General features: G+C 48.4%; 1 protein-coding gene across 9 annotated transcripts in view; it reads right to left on the bottom strand.

Moving 5' to 3' along the window:
• LOC114022086 (zinc finger protein 345) overlaps nucleotides 1–16,164 on the bottom strand; it is a 42,655-nt gene that overhangs the window by 12,719 nt on the left and 13,772 nt on the right. For all 9 annotated transcript variants that reach the window (XM_037913508.2, XM_043528692.1, XM_043528693.1 and 6 more), the window contains exon 3: nucleotides 6,089–6,163. In XM_037913508.2, coding sequence (XP_037769436.1) covers nucleotides 6,089–6,163 — 75 coding nt within the window. The remainder of the gene's footprint in view (nucleotides 1–6,088; nucleotides 6,164–16,164) is intronic.

Here is a 16,164-nt window from a genome sequence, read left to right as displayed (position 1 = left end):
GAACAACTTCCAATTTGCTGAAATTCTCCCCTTTTTTCCCACCGTTTTCTGGACAGCTCTGGTGGAGCTGTGTGATTTTGCTGGGCACAAACAAACCTTAGCCCCTTTCCAAAATTTTCTAAAGGAGCCATTTTTAGTTTTTTCCTGTCAGAAAGTACTTATGAAATATTTCAGGAATGCAGTGTGCCAAGGAGAATTAACTCAAATCGTGTGGAAGCAAAAGGAATTTTGATTTACGAGAGGGATCAAAATCACCCTTAGCAATGGGACTGTGGTTGCAACCTTTCCTATGAAGAGACTGTCCTCTTTTCGAGTTAAACACACGCCAACCGAACCAGGGTGAGAACCCCAGCTCCAGAGGTTCTACAAACACAGGCATGTTCGGCATAAAGGAAGAATCATGCTACATACAGAAATACCTTTGTTTTGTTTAAAAGAAAAGGAGTACTTGTGGCACCTTAGAGACTAACAAATTTATTTGAGCATAAGCTTTCAAGAGCTACAGCTCACTTCATCGGATGCATTCAGTGGAAAATACAGTGAGGAGATTTATATACATAGAGAACATGAAACAATGGGTGTTACCATACACACTGTAACAAGAGTGATCATTTAAGGTGAGCTATTACCAGCAGGAGAGCGGGGGGCGGGGAACCTTTTGTAGTGATAATCAAGGTGGGCCATTTCCAGCAGTTGACAAGAATGTATGAGGAACAGTGTACATTGGTCAAACTGGACAGTCTCTACGTAAAAGAATAAATGGACACAGATCAGACGTCAAGAATTATAACATTCAAAAACCAGCTGGAGAACACTTCAATCTCTTTGGTCACTCGATTACAGACCTAAAAGTTGCAATTCTTCAACAAAAAATCTTCAAAAACAAACTCCCACGAGAGACTGCTGAATTGGAATTAATTTGCAAACTGGATACAATTAACTTAGGCCTGAATAGAGACTGGGAGTGGATGGGTCATTACATAAAGTAAAACTATTTCCCCATGTTTATTTCCCCCCCACACACTGTTCCTCAGACGTTCTTGTCAACTGCTGGAAATGGCCCACGTTGATTATCACTACAAAAGGTGCCCCCCCCCCCCCCCCCCCCCCCGGCTCTCCTGCTGGTAATAGCTCACCTTAAGTGATCACTCTCATTACAGTGTGTATGGTAACACCCATTGTTTCATGTTCTCTGTGTATATAAATCTCCCCACTGTATTTTCCACTGAATGCATCCAATGAAGGGAGCTGTAGCTCACGAAAGCTTATGCTCAAATAAATTGGTTAGTCTCTAAGGTGCCACAAGTACTCCTTTTCTTTTTGCGAATACAGACTAACATGGCTGCTACTCTGAAACTTTTGTTTTCTTTGTAAGCTTAAACCAGGTGATAGAGGGTAGTATTCTAGCACACAAATAGAAAGACCCTGATCTTGCAAACATGTATGCACTTGCTTAACTTTAAGCACTTGAGTAGCCCCACCACAAAAATAAAAGTATTTGCAGAGAAACAGCCATAGTGCTCAATCTCACTCTCACCAAAATTAATGGCAAAAACCTCCCCATAATGTTAATGAGAGCATGACTGAGCCTCTCACTGCTGACAACAGAAACCCTCAACTCTTGAAAGGCAGCACGATGTGGTGCAAAAGGCACAGGACAGGCAGGCAGGGCTCTCCTGGGTTCTAGTCCTAGCTCTGTGGGCAGTGAGTTGCTGCACCTCTCTCCCCCCTCCCAGCCTTTGTCTGTTTAGACTATAAGTGTCTCTCACTATGGAATGTCTCCATGGCAGACGGAGGTGTGACTGCAGCTCACCTAGACGTACCCATGCTGGCTTTAATCTCACCCGCATGGCTAAAACTGAAGACACAGCAGCATGGGCTTTACAAGCAATGTACTAGCGTTGTTAATCCACACTGGGGTCTGTGCTGACCTGGCTTTACTACTATTTTTAGCCGTGCTAGCTAGGTTAAAGCTAGTGCAGGTATGCTACCTGTACTGCAGTCGCAACTCTGATTGCAATGTGTGTGTATACAGCACCTGGCAAAATGCAGCCCTCTTCTCAGTTGGTAAAACAGACTGTGTTCCCATTTTCCACCAGGCCTGGAGAACCAGCAGCCCAGAAGTTAATGTAAATGTACCACTAACAGGCTCTGATCTCACAGCAGATTCAAGCATGTCTTATCATAATGGAGAGACAAGGTGGGCGAGGTAATATCTTGTATTGGAGCAACTTCTGTTGGTGAAAGAGACAAGCTTTTGAATTTTCACAGACCTGAAGAAAACCTCTGTGTAGTCCAAGAGCTTGTCTCTCTCCCCAACAGAAGTCGGTCCAATAAAAGATATCACCTCATCCGCCTTGTCTCTCCAATATCCTGGGATCCACAAGACTACAACAACACTGTAATGATAAACTAAGCTCAACTTCAAAGAAGAGCTAGCAGAGCCATGTCCCGTTTGAGGCCTGTGGCTGCTGGATTTTATCCATACGGGGTGAAATCCACCCCCATGCAGAGGAAGAGCACATCACGGCCATGCCATGCTCGAGTGGTGCCTAGGCTTTGGGATGGCCCTCCGCCCAGGGGCACATAGGGCTCTGAGAGGGAAAGGAGCACGGGCTCTGCCAGGCTGACCCATCTGCACTGTAACAAAGCAGCAGGATGAACCGGTTACAGAAAGAGAGCCAGGTGCCAGCTGAGGCCTCTGGCAATAACGACAGGCTGCAGCTGCCATGGTTACCATGTGGCAAGAGCACAAACTGAGCCTGTCACAGAGTGCTTGCAAACCCAGCTGATGGGGGCAATGCGGACGGAGTGCAAGAGGCAGGATTGTGAAGTGGCATAGAGCAAGAGTCTCGCCTCCAGCAACAGCCTAACCCAGGGGAATTCCGCCCTGCCTGAGCCCAGCATGCGTAGAGCAGGTAACAGGAGCAGAGAAAGAAGGGGCAACAGGAAGGCTGGCATTGTAATCATAGCCTAGCCTTCGGGAGATCTAGATTCAAGCGCCAGCTCTGTCACAGACCAGCTCACTGCCCCTGGACAAGGCCCTTCATCTCTCTGGGCCTCAGCTCTCCACCTGTAACGATACATCTTTTGTGGGTCTTCTTCACTGAGACTGTAAGACCCTTAGGATAGAAACGATATCTCTGCAGTGCCCAGCACAAAGAGGTTCTGATATTGGATGGGATATCTAGGCAATAATGGCATATGAATAGTTTTTAACAGTTGCAGTTTGTAGCCTAAGCCACAAAGCAATAGTGAAAGTCCAGATATGTGCAGGCCTTAGAAAGCTAGATGGAGTTATAAAAGGAGAAAGGTGCATTGCCCTGCCATGATTGAGATCCTGTAAATGAAGCCCCACATTGTCTTCCCAGTGCATCTTAACAAGTGCATCTTGTCTGTACTACAGACTTCCACTGGCTTTGCTATGACGGTCAGGGGCGTGAAGAGGTGTGATCGCTGACCAGCAGGGCTGTGCTGGCAAAAGTCTGTCATGTGGACACAGCTACACAAACAAAAGTGCGGTTTTACTGGTATTGCTTGTTTTCACTCATGAGGTTGGACAGTGCATATCTTAGCCAGGATAGCGGGGTCCACATTAAGAGCACTTTTGCAAATATAGTACATCTGTATTCCTAAATTGGTAAAGCGCACCTAGTATAGGCATAGCCAAAGAGTAAACAAAGTAAGCACAAAGATAGAAAGAGAGTTATAAGAGGAATTCAGAGACAGGACTGCCTTCTGTAATCACACCGGACTCAGATGAACAAGGAATGTGGAATCTCCTCTGAAGCAGGAAGTCGGGGCAGATGGGTTAACGCATTTCATTGTAGCGATGATACAGAAAGGCAAAGACCCAAGGAGAGGGATGTGAATGCTTGCAAAATAGTAAATCAGAACCTATCTGCAAACAAAGGGGAGATGACAGCTTGCAAAAGAACCTTCAGCCAGATCCTCAGCTGGTGTAAACTGGCAAAGCGCCACTGACTTCAAATTAAAGTTTGGCTTCAGCAGAGCTACAGCGATGGGCACCAGCTGGGGTGCTGGCAGAGCTACACCATCATTTGCAGACATATTTTCCAGTGAAGGAGTTTGTTCAGGCCCATTAGAAACTGCAGACTATGTGGAATGCTGAAGCGCACCAACCAAGACACGTTACTATGCTAGCTAATTTTCAGAGCTATTCCAGCTTTGTTCACCTTTGCACAAGGAAGACACAGTGTATCAGTGAATTAAAAACTGCAGAGAGAATTTCAGAGTAGAATATGTCAGTTGAATGGAAATGTACTTATCTCAAAAGAAAAGCACTTTATTTAGCACAGTGTTTCTAACCTTGCTGATACCAGGGACTGGCTTGCTGCCTTCCTAAACTGTGTCAGGGAGATCTCAGGGACTGGCACCTGTCCACGGACCAGTCACAGAAAAGCACTGATTTCGCACATAGGTGATGCTGTCGAATGACTTGCTCTGCCTAGCACATATGTGAAAATCTCATCTATTAAAAAGGAAAAACAAAAAAACCCCACCCAACTTGCCCCAAAGTATCTAAGGATGTCAGAAAAATGGTGTGTTTCACTGTATTTGATGAGAACTAGACTTGACTGAGTGGTTAAAGACTGGATTGCCATGTGTTTGCACAAAGGGGGCAGAGGGCCGGCTGCATGATCAACCTTCACTTGGGCAATTCCTGACTTTCGACTACTTAGCGCAACACCATTAAAGGGATCCATGAAAACAGCCCCAAGAGGGCTCATATTTATGGTGTCCGTGATTTCTCAGATGAAATCTGTTGAGCTAAAGATATTAAAAATGAGTTCAGGGCCCCATGGTGCTCAATGTCGCATATATACATAGTAAGAGGCTTGGCCCACCGAGCTCACCACTGCAATGCACAACACAAAGGGGGAGAGGGGAAAGGGAGATAGACAGGGAAGAGATTTGCTCGAAGTCATCCAAAAGGTCAGTGGCAGAGCCCAGATTAAACTTAATTCTTCTGTGTGCTCTAACCATTAGACCATGCTAGTCATATTATGTATTTTTTTCCTAACGCTTAGCTAGATAAAGTGAGCCTGCAGTCTGAAAACCAAGCTGTTTTTTCCATTGCCTCACACCTCACCAACAACAAAGTATCTGCATTCAGAATTTAACTCACAAGGCTGTTGATCATGGGTGAGCTGGAGCTAGGTTGGCTCAGGGATAGCAGGGATAAAGAACAATAGCACCATAAAAGGCCTCAGTCCTGTAGTGAGATCCATGCAGGGGTAAACAGCAGTAAGAACTTATTTACAGGAAGTCAGCAGCTCTGGCTGACATTGCACACAAGTAGCAGGGCTGTTGAGGAAGGTGGTCACTTTTCAGACTAGGGCCCCATTCTAGTGTAGTATGAATGTTGTTGGGGTTGCATCTGCTGAGGTTGCATCTGGACAGATTCATCAGTATCTTCCTGGCTTCTGCTCAGTGCAACGCAGCTGTAACCTGGCATAACCGGCCAGTTAACCTTTGTTTCTGGCTGATTTGTGTCACCAGAATAGCCCAAAGCAACCAGAGCCTGCTGGTGAATCCCAGCCCTACGTTTACAGACAATTACAGGTCAATTGCAAAGGAAAAATATTTGCCTAGCAACCTTTCCATATTAGTCTGTGTCTGGTTAAAGATTTATTTAAAAACACTTTTCTTCTGCCTTTCCTTGTTCTTTGCAGTTTGCATTTTTGATACATGCTTTGCCCTCAGCAGCTCAGCAAGCCTCATATGGGCCCCAATCCTGCCTCTGATCCATGCAGCTGGATCCTTTAGCCTGTGCCCCTGTTCACCCGTTTGCAGGATCAGGGTCTTGGAGTGGGACTAGTGCGACAGAAAGGTGTCCTGGTGAGCTGTGATCTGAGCTCCTGCTAGTCCACCCGTCCCATCCCCCCCATTCCTTGTGTTGCTGGCCCTCTACGGAGTGGGGAATTTCACCCGCCGCGCTCCCCCAGCCTCCCAGCACTCCATCTTGCCCTCCCCAAATAGCAAGGGCTTCAGCCACAGGGGAGGGGACGGAGTCCGGGAGAGCAAAGCACTGCAATCGCCCACTGCCTCACCCACAGCGACTTACCAGAGACCAATCCTCTCCTCCTGTGTGACTCGGCAAACGCGGTTATCCGGGGCCAGCTGATCGCAATCTCCTCCGCTAGGCGAAACATGGATTGGACACGAATTAGATGTGTGGCAGGGTAGACGCGGGTGCTCTCTGGAAAGCAGCCACTCCCTCCCCTTCAGCCCCCAATATCAACAAAACACCTCAGTCTCTCAAAGCTGCAGCTTTGACTGGACTTCCTCCGCCCTGTGCTGAGAGGCTGTGTGTTCCAAACCTCTGCCCCCTCCCCCACCCCCCGCCACACACACATCCTCACTGTCTCTTCACCTGCTTCACTCCACACCTGCCCCATCCCCCCCACTTCCCTACCTCTTGTGCCTGGGGCACAACGGTGTAGTCTCCTGAGGACCCAAATGCTTTGGTTTCATGACAGTCACTGGCCTCAAGGCTGGGGTAACTGGGCGAAACTGAATGACCTGTATTATGCAGGAGGGCAGACTTCATGGTCTAATGGCCGCTTCTGGCCTTATGCTCTATGAACACATATCCAGCAAAACCAACTTTTGAGCCAGTGCAAACGTCGGGTCTCACACAGAAGTTGGCAAATCAGAACCACAGCTCCACAAAGGGCCAGACTGAACCACCTGCACCCGCCTGGGATTTTCCAAGCAATCTGACAGTCAGGAGCCCAAACCACATTCAATATCAATGGGATATGGCCCCACGAACCTAAGAGCCCTTCAATGTCAACACGTCAAGGAGGTTACAAGAATATCCTGCATCTTGGCAGCAGGTTAGACTAGATAACCCTTGTGGTCCCTTCTAGCCCTATGGGTCTATTATTCTAATATCCTGATACACATATTCTGGTTCACCAAAGAACGTCATGTAGGATCTCAAATGAAAGCCACAGTCATTTTGGTCATTAATATCATTGTGAAACGTGCGTACAGACTATGTATAGACTTATGGATGTGTAAAGAAAATATGTTCCTAGAACTTGTATCAAGGCTGGGTCGACAAACAGGTTTCTGCCAGACCAGGGACGTATATTCACCCCTGTATCTCTCGTTCACATGTAAATTAAGCATTGCAAGCCAACACAATGGAAGCGCCATTTACATACAAAGTCAACAGGAGACACAACACCAGAAAACGAACTCCAGGGGCAGACAATGAATTATGGGGAACATAAGAGGAAGGCAAGAAGACACACTCCTTAATCCTGCATCTAGAAAGTTAACGGGCAGCACATTTACATTCATAAAAACAGGATGCCAGCTGGACTTGGTTGGAAACCCTGCAGAAGGCTTTGGGTGAGATAAGACTGCCCGAGACAGGAGGTTAGCCTCTTAAGTTTAGTCTCTAGAAAGCACCTATAGCCTTAGTTTTATATGTAACCCTTCTGTTTCCATTATACTGACTCACTATCTCTTGAATCTTGGCCTTTGATAAAAAAAAATGTACCGTTTTCATTATACACATATCTCAGTGCGTGGTGTTATCCAAGGAGCTGATCCTGAATTCAATCCTTCAAGCTGGTCCTTTGGGGACAGTCAACCTAGGATTTCTGTGAGGGGACAAAGGGCTGGACACTACAGGGGGATGCATCAAAGGGACTTCGGAAAGGGGTACACTGATCGTTACCCTGCCAGGTGAAGTAAGGGCTGGCACACCCCAGAGGAGATTGTTTGGGTGGCTAAAGGGTGAGCACCAGCAAGTCTCCCTCTTGCTGGAGGCAGGCCCTAAGGGGCAGATTTTAAAAGGTATTTAGATTCTTAAACCCATTTAAAAATCTGGCCTTAGCCTCCTTAGAAAATTGCAGCCCTTGGGTAGTAGCCTTGTTTCCCTGGCTTCAGCAGGTGAGATTGTAACTTTAGGCCCAGCCCTGACCAGAGTGTCATGCCAGCCCTGGGACTATGCCTCAGACACACCCTTCTGAGTCACAATTCCTCCCGTTCACTCCTGGAGGGAGGAGTAATTTAAGCTAGCCTAGAGCGACAATCAATTACTACCCCACCCCATGCTGGGTCAGTGAGCAGCCAGGTGATGGACCCCAGGCTACGCCCATCGCCTGCTCAAGAGAAAGTATCAATGGGCAGGTAGCCCCATCTATTCCTCTGAGCCCACGAGAAGTGCGAGGGGGTCTGTCATTCCTTTGCACAGGCGTCATCTAATCCATTGGCCTGCTAGCGGGCAGTACCCTCGTCCCACCTACACTTGTGCACATGTTTAACACTACACATGTGAGAAACGTTAAGCACATAGGCCTGGTCTACACCTACAAAATTAGTTCAAGGCTGGGAAAAATTCTGCACTCTGTGCGACATCGTTAGGTCAGCCTAACCCTCGGTGTAGATGCAGCTGGGTGGACCTAATCATGGCATCGAAGGGAGGAGGATTAGCTACAGCAACAGGAGAACTCCCTTCTGATCCATTCTGATCATCTCGTCTGACCTCCTGCAGAACACAGGCCAGGGACCTCCCCCAACAGTTTCTACCCCGAGCAGATGACTTCTGGTGGAGCAAGTCAGTGTAAGGTCTTGTCTATACTAGAAAGTTGTACCACTGTATCTTTACTAGTGTAGTTAAAGCAGTATAACCCCCTTTACTGTGGACACAGTATTATGGGGCTAAAGGTGCATATTACTGGTACAGTTTATTCACGTATAGGAAGGGGAATAAGCTATCCTGGTATAAGGCACCTTTATAGCCACATAACTGCGTAAACACTACTATAATGCATCCGATGAAGTGAGCTGTAGCTCACGAAAGCTTATGCTCAAATAAATTGGTTAGTCTCTAAGGTGCCACAAGTACTCCTTTTCTTTTTGCGAATACAGACTAACACGGCTGCTACTCTGAAAACTACTATAATCATATCAATAAATAAATACTGCCCCTGAGTGAAGCAGCCAAAGTAGGGCTGCAACTGGGGAAGGTTGGATAAAATGGGCTCAGCACCCCCTGGACCCAGAACTGTGCAGAGGGACCCCCTCACACACACATGGACAAACTCTGGGGGCCGTAGGACCTCGCCTCCCCTCCCCCCTGCCATGTGGCCTTTAGGGAAAACTGCAGAGAGGAGCCAGCCAGAGACTCCAGTCACAGCAGTGACCTTTGGACATTCAGGGAACTGACTGCAGCTTTGACTGGACTTCCTCTGCCCTGTGCTGAGAGGCTGTTTGTTCCAAACCTCCCCCACACACATCCTCACTGTCTCTTCACTTGCTTCACTCCATACCTGCCCTGTCCCCCTCTTCCCTACCGCTTCCCTTTCATGTCCCCTCTCCCTTCCCTTTTCTTTCCATCTAGCTGATCCCCTCCTAACTAACCACCTCCCCCCCTCCAAGAACAAAAAATACCCCATGGCACTAACGTGTCATTTGCTCCCATCCCATTTCTCACTCTCCTGCTGTGTTCTACCCCTTCCCTCACCCTGGGTCTGTCTGGTCTATTTCAACTGTTCGCTCTTTTTGGCATGGACTATCAACTTCTCGGTTTCTACTGCACCTAGCACAATGGGGACCCGTTCTTGGCTGGTCCTACCACAATAAACATGATGATGATGATTATTAACAATAACAACATAGTTCTATCAGTACAAAAACTGTATCAGCCTGATTGTTTGCAGGATTGGGGCTTGAGGTGCTGGTCCTTGTACATCTAGGAGATGGAAATGGGCCCCAAGCAATTCTGGAATGCAAACAGCAACTGGGTGGACAAAACTTTGGCTCAGATTCTCTAGAAAAGAACAGCAAACCAAACCAAACAAAAACTATGACAAATATTCAATCCATATAGGCCGTGATCTAATATATATATGAAAATAATAATACAGCTTCGCAGAGATGTAAAATAAATTATTGAAAATAATACAAAGTGGCCTGGGGATTTAGGAAAAAGCAAATGATTTTAAAAAAATATAAATAAGCCGAAAATTTAAATATATATATATATATATATACACACACACACACATATATATGGGCAGGGAGAAGAGAGGGACAGGAATTTAAGTATAGAAAAGTTTTTAAAGTTACAAAATTAATGGAAAAGTGGTTTAAGAAAAATATAAAAAGAAAATAGAAATGGAGTGCTTTTTGTTTAGTTTAAAAAAAATAAAATAAAGAATAAGAACACATGAACTGATAGGAGAAACTTGTTCATTTCACTATGCCTGCTCCAGCAGAGAATCATAGGACTGGAAGGGACCTTGAGAGGTCATCTAGTCCAGTCCCCTGCACTAATGACAGGACCAAGTATTATCTAGACCATCCCTGACAGGTGTTTGTCCTACCTGCTCTTAAAAATCTCCAATGATGAAGATTCCACAACCTCCCTAGGCAATTTATTCCAGTGCTTAACCACCCTGACAGTTAGGAAGTTTTTCCTAATGTCCAACCTAAACCTTCCTTGCTGCAATTTAAGCCCATTGCTTCTTGTCCTATCTTCAGAGATTAAGAAGAGCAACTTTTCTCCCTCCTCCTTGTAACAATCTTTTATGTACTTGAAAACTGTTATGTCCTCTCTCAATCTTCTCTTTTTCAGACAAAACAAACCCAATTTTTTCAATCTTCCCTCATAGGTCATGTTTTCTAGACCTTTAATCATTTTTGTTGCTCTTCTCTGGACTTTCTCCAATTTGTCCACATCTTTCCTGAAACGTGGCGCCCAGAAGTGGACACAATACTCCAGTTGAGGCCTAATCAGCGCAGAGTAGAGCAGAAGAATTACTTCTCGTATCTTGCTTACAATACTCCTGCTAATACATCCCAGAATGATGTTTGCTTTTTTTGCAACAGTGTTACACTGTTGACTCATATTTAGTTGATGGTCCACTATTATCCCCAGATATCTTTCCGCAGTACTCCTTCCTAGGCAGTCATTTCCCATTTTGTATGTGTGCAACTGATCGTTCCTTCCTAAATGGAGTACTTTGCATTTGTCCTTATTGAAGTTCATCCTATTTACTTCAGACCATTTCTCCTGTTTGTCCAGATCATTTTGAATTTTAATCCTATCCTCAAAGCACTTGCAAGCCCTCCCAGCTTGGTATCATTCGCAAACTTTATAAGTGTACTCTCTATGCCATTATCTATATAATTGATGAAGATATTGAACAGAACTGGAACCAGAACTGATCCCTGCAGGATCCCACTTGTTATGCCCTTTCACCATGACTGTGAACCACTGATAACTATGCTCTGGGAACAGTTCTCCAACTAGTTTTGCACCCACTGTAGAGTAGCTCCATCTAGGCTGCATTTCCCTAGTTTGAATATGAAAAGGTCATGCAAGACTTCAAGTATTAATATTAGTTGTGAGCATTATGGTGGCACATAAATGTTCCAGAGCTACATTGTGCCTGGGGCTGCATGGACGCACAGTGACCGAGATCAGGGGACTGTCTCTCACTGTGTCTGTGCAGTGCCCGGCACAACGGGGCCCTGATCTCAGTCATCGTGTGTGTGCAGCACCGGTGCAATGGGGCCCTGACCTCAGTCACTGTTTCTGTGCTGTGCATGGCATGACGGGGCCCTGGGGCCATAATATGCTACCATAATGATCACAACTAATATTATAACAGCCTGACACCATGTGGTGTCTTTATACTTGAAGAAACAAAGACGGTTACTCACCTTCTCGTAACTGTTGTTCTTCGAGATGTGTTGTTCACGTCCATTCCAATCAGGTGTGTACGCGCCACATGCACGGTCGTCGGAAACTTTTCCCCTCAGCAGGTCCCATCAGGTCGGCCAGGGAGCCCCCTGGAGTGGCGCCCCCTCCATGGCGCTCAATATATGACCCTGCCGACCCGACCCCCCTTCGGTTCCTTCTTTCCAGCTATTCCAACAGAGGGGAAGGAGGGTGGGTATTGGAATGGACGTGAACAACACATCTCGAAGAACAACAGTTACAAGGAGGTGAGTAACCATCTTTTTTTCTTCTTCGAGTACTTGTTCACATCAGTTCCAATCAGGGGACTCCCAAGTCCTCCCATGGGGGTTAAGGAATCACTGACTGGAGCACCACTCTGCCGAGAGCTGCATCATCTCTAGCATGCTGGGTGACAAACGTATACACCGAGGACCAGGTCGCCACTCTGCGGATCTCCTGGATGGGCACCTGGGCCAGGAAAGCAGTGGGTGAGGCCATAATAGCCAGGGCTGGGACCTTGGCAAGGTCATAACAGGTATGGATGCAGTCCATAATCCAGGAAGAAATGCATTGTGACGAGATGGGAAGCCCCATCATCTGGTCTGCCACCGCTACAAACAGCTGGTTCCTGAAAGGCTTCATGCGCTCAATGTAGAATGTTAGCACTCTCCACTCATCTAGTGAGTGAAACCTCTGCTCCTGTGCATTGGCATGTAGCTTGGGATAGAAAACTGGTAGAAAAATGTCCTGGCTGATGTGGAATTGGGATACCACCTTGGGCAGGAAGGCTGGGTGTGGCCTGAGCTGTACCTTGTCCTTGTGGAAGATTGGGGTTGGAGGTTAGTGCTTTTAACTCGGACACCCTCCTGGCCGATGTGATGGCAACCAGAAAGGCCACCTTCCACGAGAGATACAGAAGGAAACATGTAGCCAGTGGCTCGAATGGGGCTCCCATTAGTCTAGCTAGGACCAGGTAGAGGTCCCAAGTCGGTACCGTTGGGCAGGACTGTGGATATAGCCATTCCATGCCCTTAAGGAAACAGCCCACCATAGTGTTGGTGAAGACTGAGCATCCCAACTCTCCCGGGTGGAACGCTGGGACAGCTGTACCTTGATGGATGATCCGGCCAGGCCTAGCCGCTTCAGGTGCAGTAGATAGTCCAGGATGAATGGTATAGATGCCTGAAGTGGGGATACACGACTGTGATCGCACGAGCACGAGAACCTTTTCCATTCGGCCAGATAAGCAGCCCTGGTGGAAGGTTTCCTGCTTCCAAGCAGCATCTCCCTCACCGATTCCGTGCATTGGAGCTCCATTGGGTTTAACCATGAAGCTTCCAGGCCATGAGATGGAGGGACTAGAGGTCCGGGTGAAGCAAGCAGCTGTGGTCCTGTGTAATCAGATCAAGGAGGAGCGGCAGCGCGATCAGGTTGTCCACTGACCACTCCAGAAGCACGGTGTACCTGGCCATGCAGGAGCCAGCAGAATTACCTCCACCTTGTTCCTGCGGATCTTGAGGAGAGCCTTGTGGATGAGTAGTATCGGAGGGAAGGCATACAGTAGACGGTTCCCCCAATGTATCATGAACGCATCTGAGATAGAGCTTGGACTGTGCTTTAGGAAGGAGCAAAACGTTGGACACTTCCTGTTGCGCCTGGTGGCGAATGGGTCTACCTGGGGAAACTCCCACCTTTGGAAGATGGAATGTATGATGTCCAGATGGATGGACCACTCGTGACTGTGGAACGACCTGCTGAGGTGGTCCACAAGCTCATTCTGTGTTCCCGGGAGATAGGATGCCTCCAGGTGAATGGAGTGGCCTATACAAAACTCCCACAGGTGGAGGGCCTCCCAACAGAGAAGGGAAGAGCGGGCTCTGCCCTGCTTGTTTATGTAAAACATGGCAGTGGTGTTGTCGGTCAGCACCGCGACGCACTGTGCTTGCAATATGGTATGGAAGGTCTGGCAGGCTAGTCTCACTGCTCTGAGTTCCTTTATATTGATGTAAAGCGGGATCTCGGACTGCGACCATCTACCCTGAGTCTGTAGGTCTCCTAGTGTGCCCCCACCCCAGGTCTAACGCGTCCGTTACTAAGGTCATGGATGGTTGAGGGCTGCTGAATGGGACTCCTTCGCAGACCATGCGAGGGTCCAACCACCAGCCTACTGGAATCTGGGCTCTGGTAGAATGGCTCTTGCCTGAACCGAGACCAACACTACCCCAATGAATTCTATTCGTTGGGTGGTTGACAATGTCGACTTGTGCAGATTGAGGAGAAGACCCAGCCTCTGGAAGGTCTCTCTGACCAACTGGACCTGGGACTCCACCTGTTTCCTGGTGCGCCCCTGCAGCAGCCAGTTGTCGAGGTAGGGATACACCTGCCTCTTACGGAGAAAAGCCGCAACCTCGGACTTGCATTTGGTGAACACCCAGGAGGCTGTTGATAACCCGAATGGGAGCACTGTGAACTGATAATGTATGCGGTTAACAACGAACCTCAGGAAACGTCTGTGGGCTGACCAAACGGCTATATGAAAGTAAGTGTCTTTCATGTCGAGGGCAGCGTACCAGTACCTCGGATTCACGGAGGGAATAATTGCGCTCAGGGAGACCATGCGGAACTTCAACTTTACCATGAACTGATTGAATCCTTGCAGATCTAAGATGGGTCTGAGACCCCCCTTTGCCTTGGGGTTTAGGAAATAATGGGAGTAGCATCCCTTGCCCTTTAGCTCCTGAGGAACCTCCTCCACTACCCCTATAGGGAGGAGCGATTGCACCTCCTGGATAAGGAGTTGCTCGTGAGAGGGGTCCCTGAAGAGGGATAGGAAAGGAGGGAGGGAGGAAGGGGAGGAGCAAAATTGGAGAGAATATCCCACCTCTACCATGCGAAGAATCCAGCGGTCCGATGTTATATGGGACCATGCACGACAGAAGTGGGATAGACGGTTCAGAAGGATCCGGGATAGTGGCTGGTACGCCGTTCTCGGGCATCCCTTCAAAACCCTTGCTTGGACCCCGACGATGGCTTGGTCGGGCCCTGCCCTTAGCTCAAGGGAGGGTTGGAAGGTCTACGCCTGGTATTCCTGCCCCTACGGCGGTATGTATCCTGCCTTGGGCGGGGTAGGCATTGCCTCTGCGTGGTAGGGGCTAAGGCTTGAAGGGCTTTCTCTGGGTAGCAGGAGTGTGATTCCCCAGAGATTTCATAGTTGCCTCAAGTCCTTTAGGCTGTGGAGCCTCGAATCTGTCTGGTCCAAAAACAGCCCTGTGCCCTCAAAGGGAAGGTCCTGCAGGGTCCGTTGAACTTCCGGTGGAAGCCCGGAAACTTGGGAGCCATGCAGTTCTCCTCATGACCACCCCAGAGGAGATGGTACATGCCGCAGAGTCAGCCCAGTTGAGTGAGGCCAGCAAGGATGTCCTGGCCACTGCCTTCCCTTCCTTGACCAGGGCCAAGAACTCAGCCTTCGACTCAGTGGGGAGCAACTCCTTGTATTTGGACATGGAGTCCCATGAATTAAAACTATACCTGCTGAGGATAGCTTGTTGGTTAGCTATCCTCAGCTGTAGACCCCCACGGCATAAATTTTCCTGCCTTCCAGAGCGAGAATGTCCACCACCGGGTCCTCTGACTCAATGACTTCCTCCGCCTGTAGGCCCATGTTACGAGCAATGCAGCGGAGCAGGTCCTGGTGCACCCTATGGTCAATGGACGGAGGACCTGAAGCTGATGCTCCTGCCATTGCCTCATCAGGCGAAGATGACGAGGAGGCCAGTGGGGGAACAGGGTCATCGTGGCCCACTATGTGCCCAGGTTGCTCCTGGATAGCATTGGTGTCCAGTTGTTTGGCATGGTCATATGTGACCTGAGCTGTGGGTGGGTCTGGAGCCAGTTCCGTTATCCCATCTGTAGAATGAGGGGAGGTCTGGATAGGGTCGCCTCTGTAGCACGAGGCGTGGGTCTATCCATCGGTGACCGTGCAGGATGATACCACGATGTCACAGACCTAGAAACCCTGGATGGGGTTGATGGTAAGCCCAGGGGGTCCAGAAGGGCCATCGTGCAGCGGGTGGCCACTGTGGCTTCCAGGTCGACTGTGCGTATCTCCGGCACTTATCTGAACTGTGCCTACTGCGTCACAAGTAGTAGGAGTCAGCCTCACAGTCCGAGGATCCCGAAGGCAATGACCACGGCAGTGCCGACGATCCTCAAGCTGGCGGTCGGTGCTGAGAAAAGGAAGTCGGGGATTGGAGTCACGACGCTCATGTAGAGGATCGGTGCCAGCTGTCCTACAACTTAGACCGGTGCTGTGAATCCGGTGCCGGAGAATGGCTCCTGTGTTCCGGTGCCGTGTCTCGGTACCGGCCCATAGAGGGTGACCGTGATCGGTGCCAACCTCTCGGTGCTGGACACACAGATTGTTGTGCTCCCTG

Source organism: Chelonia mydas, chromosome 14, assembly GCF_015237465.2.
Source record: "Chelonia mydas isolate rCheMyd1 chromosome 14, rCheMyd1.pri.v2, whole genome shotgun sequence".
Taxonomy (NCBI): Eukaryota; Metazoa; Chordata; order Testudines; family Cheloniidae; genus Chelonia; species Chelonia mydas.
The sequence above is the reverse complement of the archived record's forward strand: the minus strand, read 5'-3'. Positions and strand labels throughout refer to the sequence as shown.